The sequence below is a fragment of the Panthera pardus genome, unplaced genomic scaffold (assembly GCF_024362965.1).
Source record: "Panthera pardus isolate Hobbes unplaced genomic scaffold, ASM2436296v1 HiC_scaffold_27, whole genome shotgun sequence".
NCBI classification, from domain to species: Eukaryota; Metazoa; Chordata; class Mammalia; order Carnivora; family Felidae; genus Panthera; species Panthera pardus.
In genome coordinates this window covers 19,853,493-19,871,230 of record NW_026526843.1, presented here as the reverse complement: position 1 = coordinate 19,871,230, position 17,738 = coordinate 19,853,493, and the positions used below count along the sequence as shown (strand labels likewise).

At 37.0% G+C, this 17,738-nt stretch overlaps 1 protein-coding gene across 2 annotated transcripts in view; it reads left to right on the top strand.

Moving 5' to 3' along the window:
- GABRA3 (gamma-aminobutyric acid type A receptor subunit alpha3) overlaps positions 1 to 17,738 on the top strand; it is a 323,443-nt gene that overhangs the window by 268,806 nt on the left and 36,899 nt on the right. For both annotated transcript variants that reach the window (XM_053892022.1, XM_019438245.2), the window contains exon 6: positions 6,992 to 7,074. In XM_053892022.1, coding sequence (XP_053747997.1) covers positions 6,992 to 7,074 — 83 coding nt within the window. The remainder of the gene's footprint in view (positions 1 to 6,991; positions 7,075 to 17,738) is intronic.

The following is a 17,738-nucleotide window of genomic DNA, read 5'->3' as shown; positions in this document are numbered from 1 at the left end:
TCATCAGTTGATGGACATTTAGGCTCTTTCCATAATTTGGCTATTGTTGAGAGTGCTGCTATAAACATTGGGGTACAAGTGCCCCTATGCATCAGTACTCCGGTATCCCTTGGATAAATTCCTAGCAGTGCTCTTGCTGGGTCATAGGGTAGGTCTATTTTTAATTTTCTGAGGATCGTCCACACTGCTTTCCAGAGCGGCTGCACCAATTTGCATTCCCACCAACAGTGCAAGAGGGTTCCCGTTTCTCCACATCCTCTCCAGCATCTATAGTCTCCTGATTTGTTCATTTTGGCCACTCTGACTGGCGTGAGGTAATATCTGAGTGTGGTTTGGATTTGTATTTCCCTGATAAGGAACGATGTTGAACATCTTTTCATGTGCCTGTTGGCCATCCGGATGTCTTCTTTAGAGAAGTGTCTATTCATGTTTTCTGCCCATTTCTTCACTGAGTTATTTGTTTTTTTGGGTGTGGAGCTTGGGGAGCTCTTTATAGATTTTGGATACTAGCCCTTTGTCCGATATGTCATTTGCAAATATCTTTTCCCATTCCGTTGGTTGCCTTTTAGTTTTGTTGGTTGTTTCCTTTGCTGTGCAGAAGCTTTTTATCTTCATAAGGTCCCAGTAATTCACTTTTGCTTTTAATTCCCTTGCCTTTGGGGATGTGCCGAGTAAGAGATTGCTACGGCTGAGGTCAGAGAGGTCTTTTCCTGCTTTCTCCTCTAAGGTTTTGATGGTTTCCTGTCTCACATTCAGGTCCTTTATCCATTTTGAGTTTATTTTTGTAAATGGTGTGAGAAAGTGGTCTAGTTTCAACCTTCTGCATGTTGCTGTCCAGTTCTCCCAGCACCATTTGTTAAAGAGACGGTCTTTTTTCTATTGGATATTCTTTCCTGCTTTGTCAAAGATGAGTTGGCCATACGTTTGTGGGTCTAGTTTTGGGGTTTCTATTCTATTCCATTGGTCTATGTGTCTGTTTTTATGCCAATACAATGCTGTCTTGATGATGACAGCTTTGTAGTAGAGGCTAAAGTCTGGGATTGTGATGCTTCCTGCTTTGGTCTTCTTCTTCAAAATTACTTTGGCTATTCAGGGCCTTTTGTGGTTCCATATGAATTTTAGGATGGCTTGTTCTAGTTTCGAGAAGAATGTTGGTGCAATTTTGATTGGGATTGCATTGAATGTGTAGATAGCTTTGGGTAGTATTGACATTTTGACAATATTTATTCTTCCAATCCATGAGCAGGGAATGTCTTTCCATTTCTTTATATCTTCTTCAATTACCTGCATAAGCTTTCTATAGTTTTCAGCATACAGATCTGTTACATATTTGGTTAGATTTATTCCTAGGTATTTTATGCTTCTTGGTGCAATTGTGAATGGGATCAGTTTCTTTATTTGTCTTTCTGTTGCTTCATTGTTAGTGTATAAGAATGCAACTGATTTCTGTACATTGATTTTGTATCCTGCAACTTTGCTGAATTCATGTATCAGTTCTAGCAGACTTTTGGTGGAGTCTATCGGATTTTCCATGTATAATATCATGTCATCTGCAAAAAGCGAAAGCTTGATTCATCTTTGCCAATTTTGATGCCTTTGATTTCCTTTTGTTGTCTGATTGCTGATTCTAGAACTTCCAGCACTATGTTAAACAACAGCGGTGAGAGTGGGCATCCCTGTCGTGTTCCTGATCTCAGGGAAAAAGCTCTCAGTTTTTCCCCATTGAGGATGATGTTAGCTGTGGGCTTTTCATAAATGGCTTTTATGATCTTTAAGTATGTTCCTTCTATCCCGACTTTGTCAAGGGTTTTTATTAAGAAAGGGTGCTGGATTTTGTCAAAGGCCTTTTCTGCATCGATTGACAGGATCATATGGTTCTTCTCTTTTTTTTTGTTAATGTGATGTATCACGTTGATCGATTTGCGAATGTTGAACCAGCCCTGCATCCCAGGAATGAATCCCACTTGATCATGGTGAATAATTCTTTTTATATGCTGTTGAATTCGATTTGCTAGTATCTTATTGAGAATTTTTGCATCCATATTCATCAGGGATATTGGCCTGTAGTTCTCTTTTTTTACTGGGTCTCTGTCTGGTTTAGGAATCAAAGTAATACTGGCTTCATAGAATGAGTTTGGAAGTTTTCCTTCCCTTTCTATTTCTTGGAATAGCTTGAGAAGGATAGGTATGATCTCTGCTTTAAACGTCTGGTAGAACTCCCCTGGGAAGCCATCTGGTCCTGGACTCTTATTTGTTGGGAGATTTTTGATAACCAATTCAATTTCTTCGCTGGTTATGGGTCTGTTCAAGCTTTCTATTTCCTCCTGATTGAGTTTTGGAAGAGTGTGGGTGTTTAGGAATTTGTCCATTTCTTCCAGGTTGTCCAATTTGTTGCCATATAATTTTTCATAGTATTCCCTGATAATTGTTTGTATCTCTGAGGGATTGGTTGTAATAATTCCTTTTCATTCATGATTTTATCTATTTGGGTCCTCTCCCTTTTCTTTTTGAGAAGCCTGGCTAGAGGTTTGTCAATTTTGTTTATTTTTTCAAAAAACCAACTCTTGGTTTCGTTGATCTGCTCTACAGTTTTTTTAGATTCTATATTGTTTATTTCTGCTCTGATCTTTATTATTTCTCTTCTTCTGCTGGGTTTAGGCTGCCTTTGCTGTTCTGCTTCTATTTCCTTTAGGTGTGCTGTTAGATTTTGTATTTGGGATTTTTCTTGTTTCTTGAGATAGGCCTGGATTGCAATGTATTTTCCTCTCAGGACTGCCTTCGCTGCGTCCCAAAGCGTTTGGATTGTTGTATTTTCATTTTCGTTTGTTTCCATATATTTTTTAATTTCTTCTCTAATTGCGTGCTTGACCCACTCATTCTTTAGTAGGGTGTTCTTTAACCTCCATGCTTTTGGAGGTTTTCCAGACTTTTTCCTGTGGTTGATTTCAAGCTTCATAGCATTGTGGTCTGAAAGTATGCATGGTATAATTTCAATTCTTGTAAACTTATGAAGGGCTGTTTTGTGACCCAGTATGTGATCTATCTTGGAGAATGTTCCATGTGCACTCGAGAAGAAAGTATATTCTGTTGCTTTGGGATGCAGAGTTCTAAATATATCTGTCAAGTCCATCTGATCCAATGTATCATTCAGGGCCCTTGTTTCTTTATTGACTGTGTGTCTAGATGATCTATCCATTTCTGTAAGTGGTGTGTTAAAGTCTCCTGCAATGGCCACATTCTTATCAATAAGGTTGCTTATGTTTATGAGTAATTGTTTTATATATCTGGGGGCTCCTGTATTCGGCGCATAGACATTTATAATTGTTAGCTCTTCCTGATGGATAGACCCTGTAATTATTATATAATGCCCTTCTTCATCTCTTGTTACAGCCTTTAATTTAAAGTCTAGTTTGTCTGATATAAGTATGGCTACTCCAGCTTTCTTTTGGCTTCCAGTAGCATGATAAATAGTTCTCCATCCCCTCACTCTCAATCTGAAGGTGTCCTCAGGTCTAAAATGAGTCTCTTGTAGACAGCAAATAGATGGGTCTTGTTTTTTTATCCATTCTGATACCCTATGTCTTTTGGTTGGCGCATTTAATCCATTTACATTCAGTGTTATTATAGAAAGATACGGGTTTAGAGTCATTGTGATGTCTATATGTTTTATGCTTGTAGTGATGTCTCTGGTACTTTGTCTCACAGGATCCCCCTTAGGATCTCTTGTAGGGCTGGTTTAGTAGTGACAAATTCCTTCAGTTTTTGTTTGTTTGGGAAGACCTTTATCTCTCCTTCTATTCTAAATGACAGACTTGCTGGATAAAGGATTCTCGGCTGCATATTTTTTCTGTTTAGCACACTGAAGATATCGTGCCAAGCCTTTCCGGCCTGCCAAGTTTCAAAGGAGAGATCAGTCACGAGTCTTATAGGTCTCCCTTTATATGTGAGGGCACGTTTATCCCTTGCTGCTTTCAGAATTTTCTCTTTATCCTTGTATTTTGCCAGTTTCACTATGATATGTCGTGCAGAAGATCGATTCAAGTTACGTCTAAAGGGAGTTCTCTGTGCCTCTTGGATTTCAATGCCTTTTTCCTTCCCCAGTTCAGGGAAGTTCTCAGCTATAATTTCTTCAAGTACCCCTTCAGCACCTTTCCCTCTCTCTTCCTCCTCTGGGATACCAATTATGCGTATATTATTTCTTTTTAGTGTATCACTTAGTTCTCTAATTTTCCCCTCATACTCCTGGATTTTTTTATCTCTCTTTCTCTCAGCTTCCTCTTTTTCCATAACTTTATCTTCTAGTTCACCTATTCTCTCCTCTGCCTCTTCAATCCGAGCTGTCGTCGTTTCCATTTTGTTTTGCATTTCGTTTAAAGCGCTTTTCAGCTCCTCGTGACTGTTCCTTAGTCCCTTGATCTCTGTAGCAAGAGATTCTCTGCTGTCCTCTATACTGTTTTCAAGCCCAGCGATTAATTTTATGAGTATTATTCTAAATTCACTTTCTGTTATGTTATTTAAATCCTTTTTGATCAGTTCATTAGCTGTTGTTATTTCCTGGAGATTCTTCTGAGGGGAATTCTTCCGTTTGGTCATTTTGGATAGTCCCTGGAGTGGTGAGGATCTGCAGGGCCCTTCCCCTGTGCTGTGGTGTATAACTGGAGTTGGTGGGCGGGGCCACAGTGCGACCTGATGTCTGCCCCAGCCCACCGCTGGGGCCACAGTCAGACTGGTGTGTGCCTTCTCTTCCCCTCTCCTAGGGGCGGGATTCCCTGTCGGTTGACATGGTCCATCTGGGCTACTTGCACACTGCCAGGCTTGTGGTGCTGGGGACCTGGCGTATTAGCTGGGGTGGGTAGGCAAGGTGCACGGGGGCAGGAGGGGCAGGCTTAGCTCGCTTCTCCTTAGGTGATCCACTTCAGGAGGGGCCCTGTGGCAGCGGGAGGGAGTCAGATCCGCTGCCGGAGGTTTGGCTCCGCAGAAGCACAGAGTTGGGTGTTTGCATGGAGTGAGCAAGTTCCCTGGCAGGAACTGGTTCTCTTTGGGATTTTGGCTGGGGGATGGGCAGGGGAGATGGCGCTGGCGAGTGCCTTTGTTCCCCGCCAAGCTGAGCTCTGCCATCAGGGGGCTCAGCAGCTCTCCCTCCCTTTGTCCTCCAGCCTTCCCGCTTTCTGAGCAGAGCTGTTAACTTATGACCTCCCAAACGCTAAGTTGCGCTTGCTGTGGGAACACAGTCCGTCAGTCCCCTCCGCTTTTGCCAGCCAGACTCGGGGGCTCTGCTTGGCCGGCGAGCCGCCCCTCCGCCCTGGCTCCCTCCCGCCAGTCCGTGGAGCGCGCACCGCCTCGCCGCCCTTCCTACCGTCTTCCGTGGGCCTCTCGTCTGTGCTTGGCTCTGGAGACTCTGTTCTGCTAATCCTCTGGCGGTTTTCTGGGTTCTTTAGGCAGGTGTAGGTGGAATCTAAGTGATCAGCAGGACGCACGGTGAGCCCAGCGTCCTTCTACACCGCCATCTTCCCTCCAACCCTGAATCTGATTTTCTAGTATTTTATTGAGAATTTTTATATCCATGTTCATTAGGGATATTGGCCTTTAGTTTTCCTTTTACATGGGGTCTTTGTCTGGTTTTGGAATCAAGGTAATGCTGGTTTCGTAGAATGAGTTTGGAAGTTTTCCTTCTATTTCTGGTTTTTAGAACAATTTGAGAAGAAAAGGCATTAACTCTTTAGATGTCTGGTAGAATTCCCCTGGGAAGCCATCTGGTCCAGGATTCTTAATTGTTGGGAGATTTTTTATTACTGATTTAATTTCTTTGCTGGCTATGGGCCTGTTCAAATTTTCTATTTCTCCTGATTCAGCTTTGATAGTGTGTGAGTTTCTAAGAATTTGTCCACTTCTAGATTGCCTAGTTTATTGGCAAGAAATCAGAGGAGAAATCTTAGATTATTTATGCAGAATAATGCAGGAGAATGAATATGTGGGCATTGCAAATCATACCCCATTCAGATTTTCATTGAGGAATCCATGCAGTGTCTTTCACATGTTGTTCCTATTAAGAAACATGAGGTCTTTATGGGGCAGCTGGTTGGCTCAGTCGGTTAAGCATCTGAGTTTGGCTCAGGTGATGATCTCAGCTCAGGTCATGATCTCGGCTCAGGTCATGATCTCACGGCTTGTAAGTCGAGCCCCATGTTGGGCTCTGTGCCAACAGCTCAGAGCCTGGAGCCTGCTTCAGATTCTGTGTCTCCCTCTCTCTGTCTGCCCCTCCCCACCTATGCTCTGTCTCTCAAAAATAAATAAACATTAAAAAATGTAAAAAAAAAAAAGCATGAGGTCTTTAGACTTAACCTCTGAGGTTTTTGGTGTCCTCCATTACCTTCATATTTTGTTTTCCTGACCAGTTATGTGTGTGTGTGTGCATGCTTGTGTGTGCACATGTGTGTGTGCACAAGCACATGCAGTATATGTTCTCCAAGAGGCATCTCCATCAACAAAGCTATAGCAGTTGCTGTGAGCAGCAGAGACATCTTTTGTACCTGTTCGTTATCAAGATAAAGATATTCATCTCTCCTTCCCAGTGTAGTCTTTACATTGGTTAACTCACTCTATAGCCTGCTGATAAGAATTATTTAATAAATAATTAAACTGCTATCAAAGAGTGCATAAGTCAGAATCTGGTGTTTTAAGCCTTCTTTGAGAGGGAGGGTTGGCTGAGGGAACTCAGCTAAGGCAGATAAGTTATATGTGTTTTTCTAAAGGTGGTAAGGTGGGATTCAAATCTGATTTAAAAATCTGAATACTGAATGCTGCTTTGAGTTGCTGTTTGGTTCAATTAATTCATCCCTTGTGTTCATAAAGACTTCGATCTCAGTGAACCTAAATAAATGAAATCCCATTATTCTTAGGGGCACCCCATTGCTGGTGAGTGGGAACTCAGCTCTGTGTTTAATACTGTTCATTTTTGCTTAATCTAATTTTCTTTTCTCCTTTGTGTTAGATTAACAATTCATGCTGAGTGCCCCATGCATTTGGAAGATTTTCCTATGGATGTACATGCCTGCCCACTGAAGTTTGGAAGCTGTACGTATTGTTTTTCAGTTTCTGTTTACCTGTTCTTCTGAAAGGAAACTGAGTATTTCCTATTATGTCCCCTAGTAGTTTCTAAAGCTGAAACCTTTAACCCAGGCCGGTATGGGAATGAGGAAAGGGAGTGGTGTTCAATAGTACTAACTAATCAGGAGGAGGAGACTTAGCTTTTAATAGAGTTTTCTTTCTAGATAGCAAATATTATCTCACTATTTCAGATTCATTTCTATCATTAGATTGAAACATTAACATCTGTTTCCTAAATTGTCCAGAAGATAGAGCAAGACAGAGCTAATATATTGTGATGGGCACTGAGTGATGTATGTAAGTGATAAATCATTATATTGTACACCTGAAACTAATGTTACACTGAATATAAACTAACTGGAATTTAAATACATACTTGAGAATGAATAATAAACAAACAAACAAAATTAGAGTAGCCACTTCCTAAGGACATGATATCCAAAAGGAAATGTGTTTATATTTTTGAAATGCCTTTCCTACCTGCATCTTATATAGTTCTATCTAATTCTCTACAGTAAATGGTAGAGAGAAAGAAAATCTGGAGATTTTCTCATTTTTACAGAGTATTGCCTTTACCAGTAACTGCAAATCTGACAGAGAAATGAGTAGATACATAGCCCATTTTTAAATAAATTAGAAAAATTAAAATTGAATAGAATTTGAGTGAGTGTAATTCTAAGAATTTCAGAGTAAGTTTCATATAGGGAGTCATCTGAGCAATATATCAAGGTCTGTGTTTATTGTATCTAAATTAAATTTAACTCTGTATTTTAAAGTAGAAAGAGCATTTGAGAAGACCCAAGTAATTACATGTGACATATTTTTTCAATCATTGTCAAATACTTATAGATTGTCTCTTTTGTGCCAGGCTCTATTGTAAGAGTTTGGAAAACATCCATGAATAAAGCAAAGACCCTGTCTTTTTGGAGCTTATATTATAGAAGAGAGAGTGATGGTGGAAGATAAAATAAACAATGGATTAAAAAGTAAAGTATAAATTATGTTGTAAATTGAAAATAACCATGGGAAGATCTAAAATTTTTGCAGAATAAGGGGAATCAGTCATGTCTAAGTGGAAGATAGGTGTTGCCACTGAAATTTAAAGTAGGGATTCAGCATAGGCCTCTTTGAAAAAGTGAGCACAGATTTTAAGAAGGTAAAAGCATTAACAGTGCAGATATTAGAGGAAACTGTGCTCTAGGTAGAGAGAACAACCAGGGATAAGACGCTGAGTCAGAAAAGTATCTGACTTCCTCAAGGAAGATTGAAGTGTTCAGTATAGTATATAGACACAGTAAAGGGGAAAGCACTAGGAAAGTATGAGGTCAAAGAAGAAGACAGATCATCTAGAGTCTTTTAGGACATTAAAGGGCATTGAATTTTACTGAGAGAAAATGAAGAGTGATTGGGATATTTTGAACAAAATGATTATATTATCTGACATGTTTTAATAATTGTGTATACTCTGTTAAAATATAAGTTGGGAAGGATAGAAGAAGGAAATCCAGTTAAAAGTTTATTGCAATAATTCAGATGATAAATAATAATGGCTCATGAATAACTAGAAACCTAGAACTGTAGAAGCAATGAGGATTGAAAGACAAAAATTCTGGAGAAAAGGTAGAACCTCTCATAAATGAATTTGTGACCTGCAGCTTATTCATTCTTTATGGTACCTGTCTATTCTAGCCATTGATTGAAGCTTAGAATTCAAGTTTGGCCCTAGGCATAGGGCTGATGCTAGATGATAGGGAAAAAAAAGCAATTGTTTAATTGGCACACAGAGCTAAAGTGATAAAAATAGAGATCTAGAAGATCTCAAATTCTTGGCCAATGTCCCTGTCAATACAATTGCTGAATTTTGAATATGCATAAATCATAAGGCCAAATAAAAATATGAAAACCTCTGAAATGTAAAGCTGGCTTTCCTATAGTCTCCCAATGCTATAAAAAAGAAAGCATGCTAGGCTATCAGTTTACAACCCCAGAGAAGCTATGTCCTAGTTACAAGGGAACAGCAGGGACATACATCAAGTTTAACCAAAACTATAACCCAACTCAGTCTCTTATAGGATTAAGGTAATATTTATCCTAAACTATCTGCTTAGCAAAGGAAAAAATGAAGCCTCTCTGGTATAAGTCAACATCATCTGAAAACTAAACAATTTTATTATATAGTGTCTGGAATTCAATAAAAAAAAATCATTAGGCACACCAATAGACAGGACTATATGACCTAAAACCAAGATTTTAAAACAAAACAAAAAATAAAGGGGGAGGGGGAATATAGAATAGGTCAACAGGTGACCCAGATATCAGAGTTTGTAGACAAGGACTTTTAAAAACTATGCTAAAAAACAAAAACTATGGTTAATATGTTCGAGGAAAAGGAGAAAAGATGAATATAAGAGATAGATAAAACAGAATTTCAGCAGAAAATTGGAATCTATAAAGAAGAACAAATTAGAAATTACTTATGGAAAAGTACATATGCAAAATTCAGAATTCAATGGATAGATTTAACAAGCAGAAGACAGGATTGGAGAATTTAAAAATGGATAAACAGAAAATAGCAAAACTGAAGCACAGGGACACAAAAATACAGAAAAGAGTAAGAAATATGGGACACAGTAAAATACATTGTAATGTGTAATTTTGTGGAAGAAAAATGGAGAGAAAGGAGCAAAAGCAATAATTATGTTCAGGCCAAACATTTTTAAAGTTATCAATCTAAACATTCAAGAAGTTGGTAAGCACTAAGGAGGACAAATACAAAGAAAACACTGATTCTAAAATTTATATAGAAATGAAAAAGTGTAAAAAATATCTAGGCAATCTTGAAGAAGAAGAATAAAGCTAGAGAACTTACAATCAAATCAAATCTAATACCAGATATCAAGACTTATTTTAAAATTTTAAAACTACCTGTATATTTTAAAGCTGTAGGTATTATTATTGGAATGATAGACAAATAGACTAATGGGACATGACAGAAGTCCAAAAGCAGAAAGGGAGAAGGAAAGGGAGGCTGATAGGGAGGGAAGGAAGGAAAGAGAGAGAAAGAAATCTTGACTTTTATCTCTCATCATGCACAAAAATAAATTTCAGATGGATTGTAGATATAATGTGAAAAGGTGAAAGGTAAAACAATAATTTTTTTAGAAGAAAATATAAGAGAATATTTTCATGATCTTTGAAGAAGTAGAGATTACTTAAATGGGACACAAAATATCGCTGATCACAAAGGTAAAAGAGGATGAATTAGAATATATTAAAAATTAATACATTCTATCAAAAGACAATGGTAAAAAGGCCAGTCACAAGGTGAGAGAAAATATGTGTATTGCATATACAATGACAAATGACTCAAATCCATAATTATTTTTTTATTTTTTAACTTGTTTTATTCTTTTTTTTTTTTTAATTTACATCCAAATTAGCGTATAGTGCAACAATGATTTCAGGAGTAGATTCCTTAGTGCCCCTTACCCATTTAGCCCATCCCCCCTCCCACAACCCCTCCAGTAACCCTCAGTTTGTTCTCCACATTTATGAGTCTCTTCTGTTTTGTCCCCTCGTGTTTTTATATTATTTTTGTTTCTCCTCCATTATGTTCATCTGTTTTGTAGTCAGAAACCTCAATAGAAAAAAAAAAGTGTTGAATAGGCACCTTGTAGAACACTTTCCCAATCACACACACATATAAAATGATCCACTATATTAGTCATCAGGGAAATACAAATTAAAATCCAGAGGATACCATTCTACACCCACTAGAATAACTAAAATGAAAAAAAGGTTGTAAATATTTTATGAATAACATATAGTGTATAAAATTTTTAGGAATTCCAACTTTTCTTCCTTAATCCCAAATGTTGGTGAGGATATGGAACACAACTATACTCTCATGCACTGTTAAGAGGAATGTAAATTTGTACAAAAGTTTTGGGAAATTGGTGGTTTCTACTAGTACTAAACATATACATATCATAGAACCTGGCATTTCTAGTCCTGAGTATATTTTTAAACATAAATCAGTATTTATATCTACCAAAAAGCATACAATGAGTGTTCATAGAAGAGCTATTTTAGTTGCTCCAAACTGAAAACTACTCTAATATCTATCAGAACAGATACAAAATCTATGATATATTCACACAATAAAATACTGTACAATGACAGATATGTTACACTCAACAACATGGACGAGGTTATAGATTTAATTCTGAGCAAAAGCCGGACACATAAATGGATTATAGTGCACGATTCCATTTATATCATATACAATATCAGGCAGAATTAATCTGTGGTATTAGAAGTCCTTAATATATGGGGCGCCTGGGTGGCTCAGTTGGTTGGGCCTCCATCTTCAGCTCAGGTCATGATCTCCCAGTTTTTGTGGGTTCAAGCCCCGCTTGGGCTCTGTGCTAACAGTTCAGAGCTGGAGCCTACTTTGAATTCTGTGTCTTTTTCTCTGCCCCTCAACTCACACTCTTTCTCCATCTGTCTCTCAAAAAATGAATAAACAGTAAAAAAATTAAGAAGTCCTTAATATTTTATCAAACATTGCTATTGATAATATACCCAAACTTCTAACATATTAAACTATGGGATTCAGGAATAGGAGTTGGAATTCCTAAAAATCTTACACATTAAATGTTATTCATAAAATATTTCCAACCTTCTTTATGTTCCTTAGTCCAATGAATATCCAACTTTCTTTTTAATAAATAAGAAATTGTAAGTTTAGAAGTAGTAGCAAAGACCAGTAGTGTATAAAAGATACTCAAAACCTGGAAAATACCAGCAAATCTTATTATATACTGTTTGAATAACAAGATTTTCTTTATTTCTTAGCAAGGCAAGCAGCACTACACAGAATCAAAAGTCAAAATTACCAGTTTAAGGGTTTACTTTGCTTCTCAAACTTATTCTTGAAATCACACTCACAGAGTTTGTATATTTTATGCTATGCATATAATATAGACTTATTAACATATAATTTGTAAGAAAGACTCACCATTACCAGAATACAGGGCCACAAACATATATATATACAATAAGCAAAATCAACTGATAAGATCAACATATACTCCTGTACTGATATGTGGAAATTTCGCATTTGTGATGAGTACCGGGTGATGTATGGAATTACTGAATCACTATATTGTACACCTGAAACTAATGTAACACTCTATGTTAACTATACTGGAATTTAAATAATGGAAAAAAATACAATGGGAAAAATATCTCTAATGAGGAACAATTCTGGAACGGTAGAGTAAGGTCTTCTGAAAATCTCTTCCATAAAACCAATGAGAACATTGTAAAAATTTTTCAAAATAAACTTTCTCCAAACTCTCTCCAAAGGTTCACAGCCAATATGAGGAGTATTATTCAAGAGAAGTACTTATTCTCAGTAAAATCAGGGATTCCTATTGCCATCCATTTCTTCCACATTCTGTAGAAGCCTTGAAGATTTTGAAATAATAGAAGGGTCAATCCATCAGGAAGATATAATGTTTGTAAAGATATATGTATTTAACCACAGAACCCCAAAATACATGAAGCAAAACTGAAAGAATTGAAAGGAGAAATAGATAATAGTAATAGCTAAAGATTTCACTACTCCACTTTCAACAGATCACTAGAGAAAACATCAACATAGAAGTAAAAGACTTGAACAAAATTATAAACTGACTAGATCTAACATTTATACTGTACCAAACAACATCAAAACACACATTGCTCTTAAGAGCACATGGAACATTTATCTGGGGTAGACCATATGTTAGACCATATTAGACCATAAAACAATACTCAGTAAGTTTAAAAGTATTAAAACCATACAAAGTGTGTTCAATTGAATGAAATTAGAAATGAAAAACCAGAGAATTTGAGAAATTCACAAATGTGCTGACATATGCACTCCTAAATAGTGTACTCCTTAATAAAGAATGGGGCAAAGAAAACATCACAAGGGAAATTAGAAAATAGTTGAAATAAATGAAAATTATGTACCATATACCAAAATGTATGGAATGCATCAGCTTAAAGCAGTGTTCAGAGGGAAATGTATAACTGTAAAGCATATATTAAAAAGACAGAAGAAAGTAATAATCTGTCTTTCTACTTTAAGAAACTAGAAAAAAGAAGAACAAACTAAACCCAAAACAAGTAGAAGGAAGAAAATAATAAATCTAGGAGGGCAATTAAATGAAATAGATAATAGAAAAAACATTTTAGAGAATCAAAGAATCTAAAAGTTGGTTCTTTGAGAAGATCAACAAAACTGGTAAACCTTTAGCTAGACTGACCACGCCAAAGAAAGAAGAATTAAATTACTGAAATTTTAAAGAAAGGAAATTATTACTGACCTTACAGAAATAAACAGGATCATACAGGAATACTATGAGCAACTGTATGCCAACAAATTAGACAGCTGAGATGAAATGGAGAAATTACTAGAAATATACAAATTATTGAAACTGACTAAAGAAGAAATATAAATTGTTTTTGAACTCATAACAAAGACATTACATTAGTAATATAACTCCCCCCCCCCACAAAACAAAACACAAAACAAACAAACAAAAAACAGGGCTAACTGGCCTCACCATTAAAATATACCAAATATTTAAAGAAAAATTATTACTAAGTCTTCACAAAGTTTTGCAAAATATAGAAGAAGAGGTAACATTTTTTACTTCTTAAATCAGGTCATTATTACTCTGATTTAAAAAAAAAACACAAGAAAAGGAAAATATTTATTATGAGTATAAATAATAAAATCTTCAACAAAATACTAGCAAACTGAATGAAGCAACTTATAAATGGATTATACACTATGTTTAAGTGCGATTCATCCTAAGAATATAAAGTTGACTTAATATCCAAAATGCAATGTAATACACCATATTAGTAGAATAGAGGACAAAAACCACATGATCACCACAATAGATGCAGAAACACATATACCCCATGCTAGAAATCTAAAATTTGTCCAGTAAGTAGTAGCTATAACTTGTCCTACCATTTCAGATAATTTGAAGTCCTGAGAATTTAAGTATTCGTTTTAGTTATAAACCTATACAATGTTTCCATTTGGTCTCATATATACCAACCTTAGGCTATAGTTGTTATGTTCATCAGAATCCTTGTATTTTTACTCAATATGCCCAAACTGACTGATTAATTTTTCTCTAAAACCTTTTGTGTTCCCTTTCTTGGTTTATTTAGATTCTGTATTCTGATTGTTACATACTTCTTCAACTTCATCTTATATTGCTCTCTCCTTTACATTGGCCTTCTGCTAGTTCATAGAACAGTGCAGATCTTTCCTACTTAGAAGCCTTTGTACTTGTTTTCTTGGCCTAAAATATTCCCCATCAAGCTCTGGCTCTTTCTCATTTTTTAGGTTTCAGGTTAAAAACCACTCCCCCAAAGAGGTCTTCTCTGATCACTGTATCTAATGAAAACCCTCCCCAGCTCTGTGCCTTATATGTCTAATATAATATCTTAATATTTGTTGACTGACCTAATCAGTCAAGCATGCAATCACTCTCTGACAAGATAAGTGCAAAGGGAATGCTTTCTCTTGGTGCCATTGTGGCAGGATTGTTTTATATTTCCCATTTTCCTGGAGCCTAACACATACCAAGGCTCAAATAACAGAAAGAGAGAATGAAATGTTTGTGTCATCATAGCCTATACAATATGTTGAGGGGGGCCATTCTGGGGGTGTAATAGTTCCAATATTGTGGTAGATATCCTTTCTGCAGCATTCACCTCCAACACACACACTCTACCCCTGCTCCTCCATGAAAATAGAATTATTGGAACTGAGAAATAAGGATAGAAAAGAAAGGTATGGGAGAGAAGCTGAGAGGTTAAAGCAGCCCAAGGGGCATGGAGGAAGGAGAGAAGAAAGAGAAGACCTAAAGGGGAAGAGTTCTGTTCCTCACTAGGTGAATGAATTTCGTCATTACCTACAACTTGCAAAAGCTACAATCTTAGAGTCATGTAGAATCCTTCCTTAAATGTCCTCCTTTCCTTTCTTAACCTTCATGAAAATCTATCAGTTATAATCTGTTCTACCTCTGAAATCTCCTTTATCTCACTCAATTAAACTTAATTACCATCTGTTATGCCCTAAGGATCACTTACACCAAAATTTGTGAAGGCCTTTACCTGATGTTTTAGCTTTAGTTTCGTTATTTCCACCTAGTTATCCATACTGCAGCAAGGGCATTCTTTCATAAGCATACATTTTGCTATGTCATTCTCTACTTGAGGCACATCCACAACTAAAACCCTCATTTCTTAGTGTGGGCAATTAGGGCAAATATTACCTCAGCTTCTCTCTAGCATCTAAATCGAGGGGTACCATTAATTCCCTTAACACTGATGTTCCTGTATGCTTTTTGCCTTTGCTGTGTTGTTCTTTTGATATGAATGCCATTTCACCCTTTAAAGGTGGTCTCATTAAAGGTGGTCTCTAAGCATTATCTACTTTATGAATCCGTCCCTAATAGTCCACTCTGAGCAGAAGCAATGGTGCCATCCCCACACCCAACCCCACCACCACTACCATGGGTTCCTTTAACTTTTGTTTACCATTACAGGGTTAGGCTGTGAATAATCAAGTAGTTTTCAATTTATTTTTTGAATTTATTTCTCATTCTTTCATCTCTTCCTTTATTAGTTCAGGCCTTTCCTGTTTTGACCTCCATCATAGAAGATAATTTTTCCCTATAAATCCCTCTGTTCCTGTATATTATTGTCAAAGAAATGAAACTATTACATTTTGCTTAAAACAAGTTGACATTCTGGGCCCGGTGACATTTCTAAGGTATGGATAGCAGCATGTTTTATTGTCACATCTGTACTAGAACTGCTAGGATTTTTAGGGCTAGTATTCAGGATTGTCCGCTCAAAGTACTCAGCTGAAGTTAAGAGATCCATCAAGAAATTCCTTTTCTTTCTTAGGGGTGGAAAATATCTCTATCCCCTACTCTTTCCCTGAACACACCTGGTCTAGTCTTTACATTGTCAAACTCTTGAGTATATTGGGCAGAACACTGATTGCACTGTCCTATAAACAAAGAGTTACAACCACCTGAACAGCAAAGATAAGAATAAATATACAGGTGATTCTCTGCTTAGGAGTAGTGGAACCCCAAGCATATATACTAAAGATGGAAGGCACTGGGGAAAATGAAAGGATAGGGCCTTGTGATAGTCTTCACTTAATAGTCTTATAAATTTTAAATAAGAAAATGAGAAGAATCCTAAGGAGAGGATTTCCCTTTCTTCTTGGTGATAATAGTTTAAAGATCTATAATTCAAGTTGGGAACCCTAGATACCCATAGGCATCAGAAGATGCTTTGTTTCCAAGACTGAATCACAAAAGACCATAGCCATTTATAGGAGATCTCTAGACCAGAGGTTGCAAATTGGTAGCTTGAAAATTTAATTTGTTTGATCCATATAGTGTTTGTAACTTTTTAAAAAATTAATGTTTATTTATTTTTGAGAGAGAGAGACAGATTGTGAGCGGAGGAGGGGCAGAGAGAGAGGGAGACACAGAACCTAAAGCAGGCCCCAGGCTCTGAGCTGTCAGCATAGAGCCTGACATGGGGCATGAACTCACGGACCGTGAGATCATGACCTGAGCCAAAGTCGGATGCTTAAGCAACTGAGCCACACAGGTGCCCCATAACTTTTAAAGTTATTTGCAATGATTTGAAATTTGGGAGATGTCACATAAATCCCCAGATTTTTTTATTATTTTATGAAGTCAGAAGATTGGTCTCAAACTCTCACATGGCCACAATCGGCTGAGTAGTGGTTGTTCTTGTTAATGGGCATATGCTTGCCATTCCTCCAAATCTCTATCCCTTTTTACTCTCTTCCTGAAAAAGGGTCCAATGTTAGTTGCCATTAATCAACTCACTTGCATTTTTACATATAGTAGAATTGAGAGCTGCTAGTAGAATTAAAAGGAATGTGACATAGTTCTTATACCTGTAGCTGTCAAAACATAAGGAAAAAAGACTGAGAGGACTGGTTTCAAAACATATAGGGGAGTTTGCATTTCCTTATAGAAGTGAAGAATATTTTGGGGTGCCTGGGTGGGTCAGTCAGTTAAGTGTCCAACTTTTGATTTCAGCTCAGGTCATGATCTCATAGTGGTGAGACTGAACCCCGCATCAGGCTCCATGTTGACCATGGAGATGGAACCTGCTTAAGTCTCCCTCCCTCCCTCTCTCTCTCTCTCTCCTTTTGTCCCTCCCCCACTTGCTCTCTCACTCTCAAAAAGTAAAAAAAAAACTAGAAATGAATGTTTCTACATCTTTACTATGCATACAAAGTATGCCTTTGTTGAAGAAATACGACTTCAGGTATTAACATCATGCAATTTGGTATAGAGAATTATAACTGATATATAAAAAAGATGTACAATAGAAATCTTAATTAACCTTAAAACATAGACTGAAAATTCAACAGGTTTTGTGTTTGAATGCCTACACTAAGTGTTGCTGCTGGGAAATGCAATTAATACAGTGAGCAACAAACATTCCCAAGTACCAAAATATTTTATAGATGCCAAATTTATAAGAATGTCTAT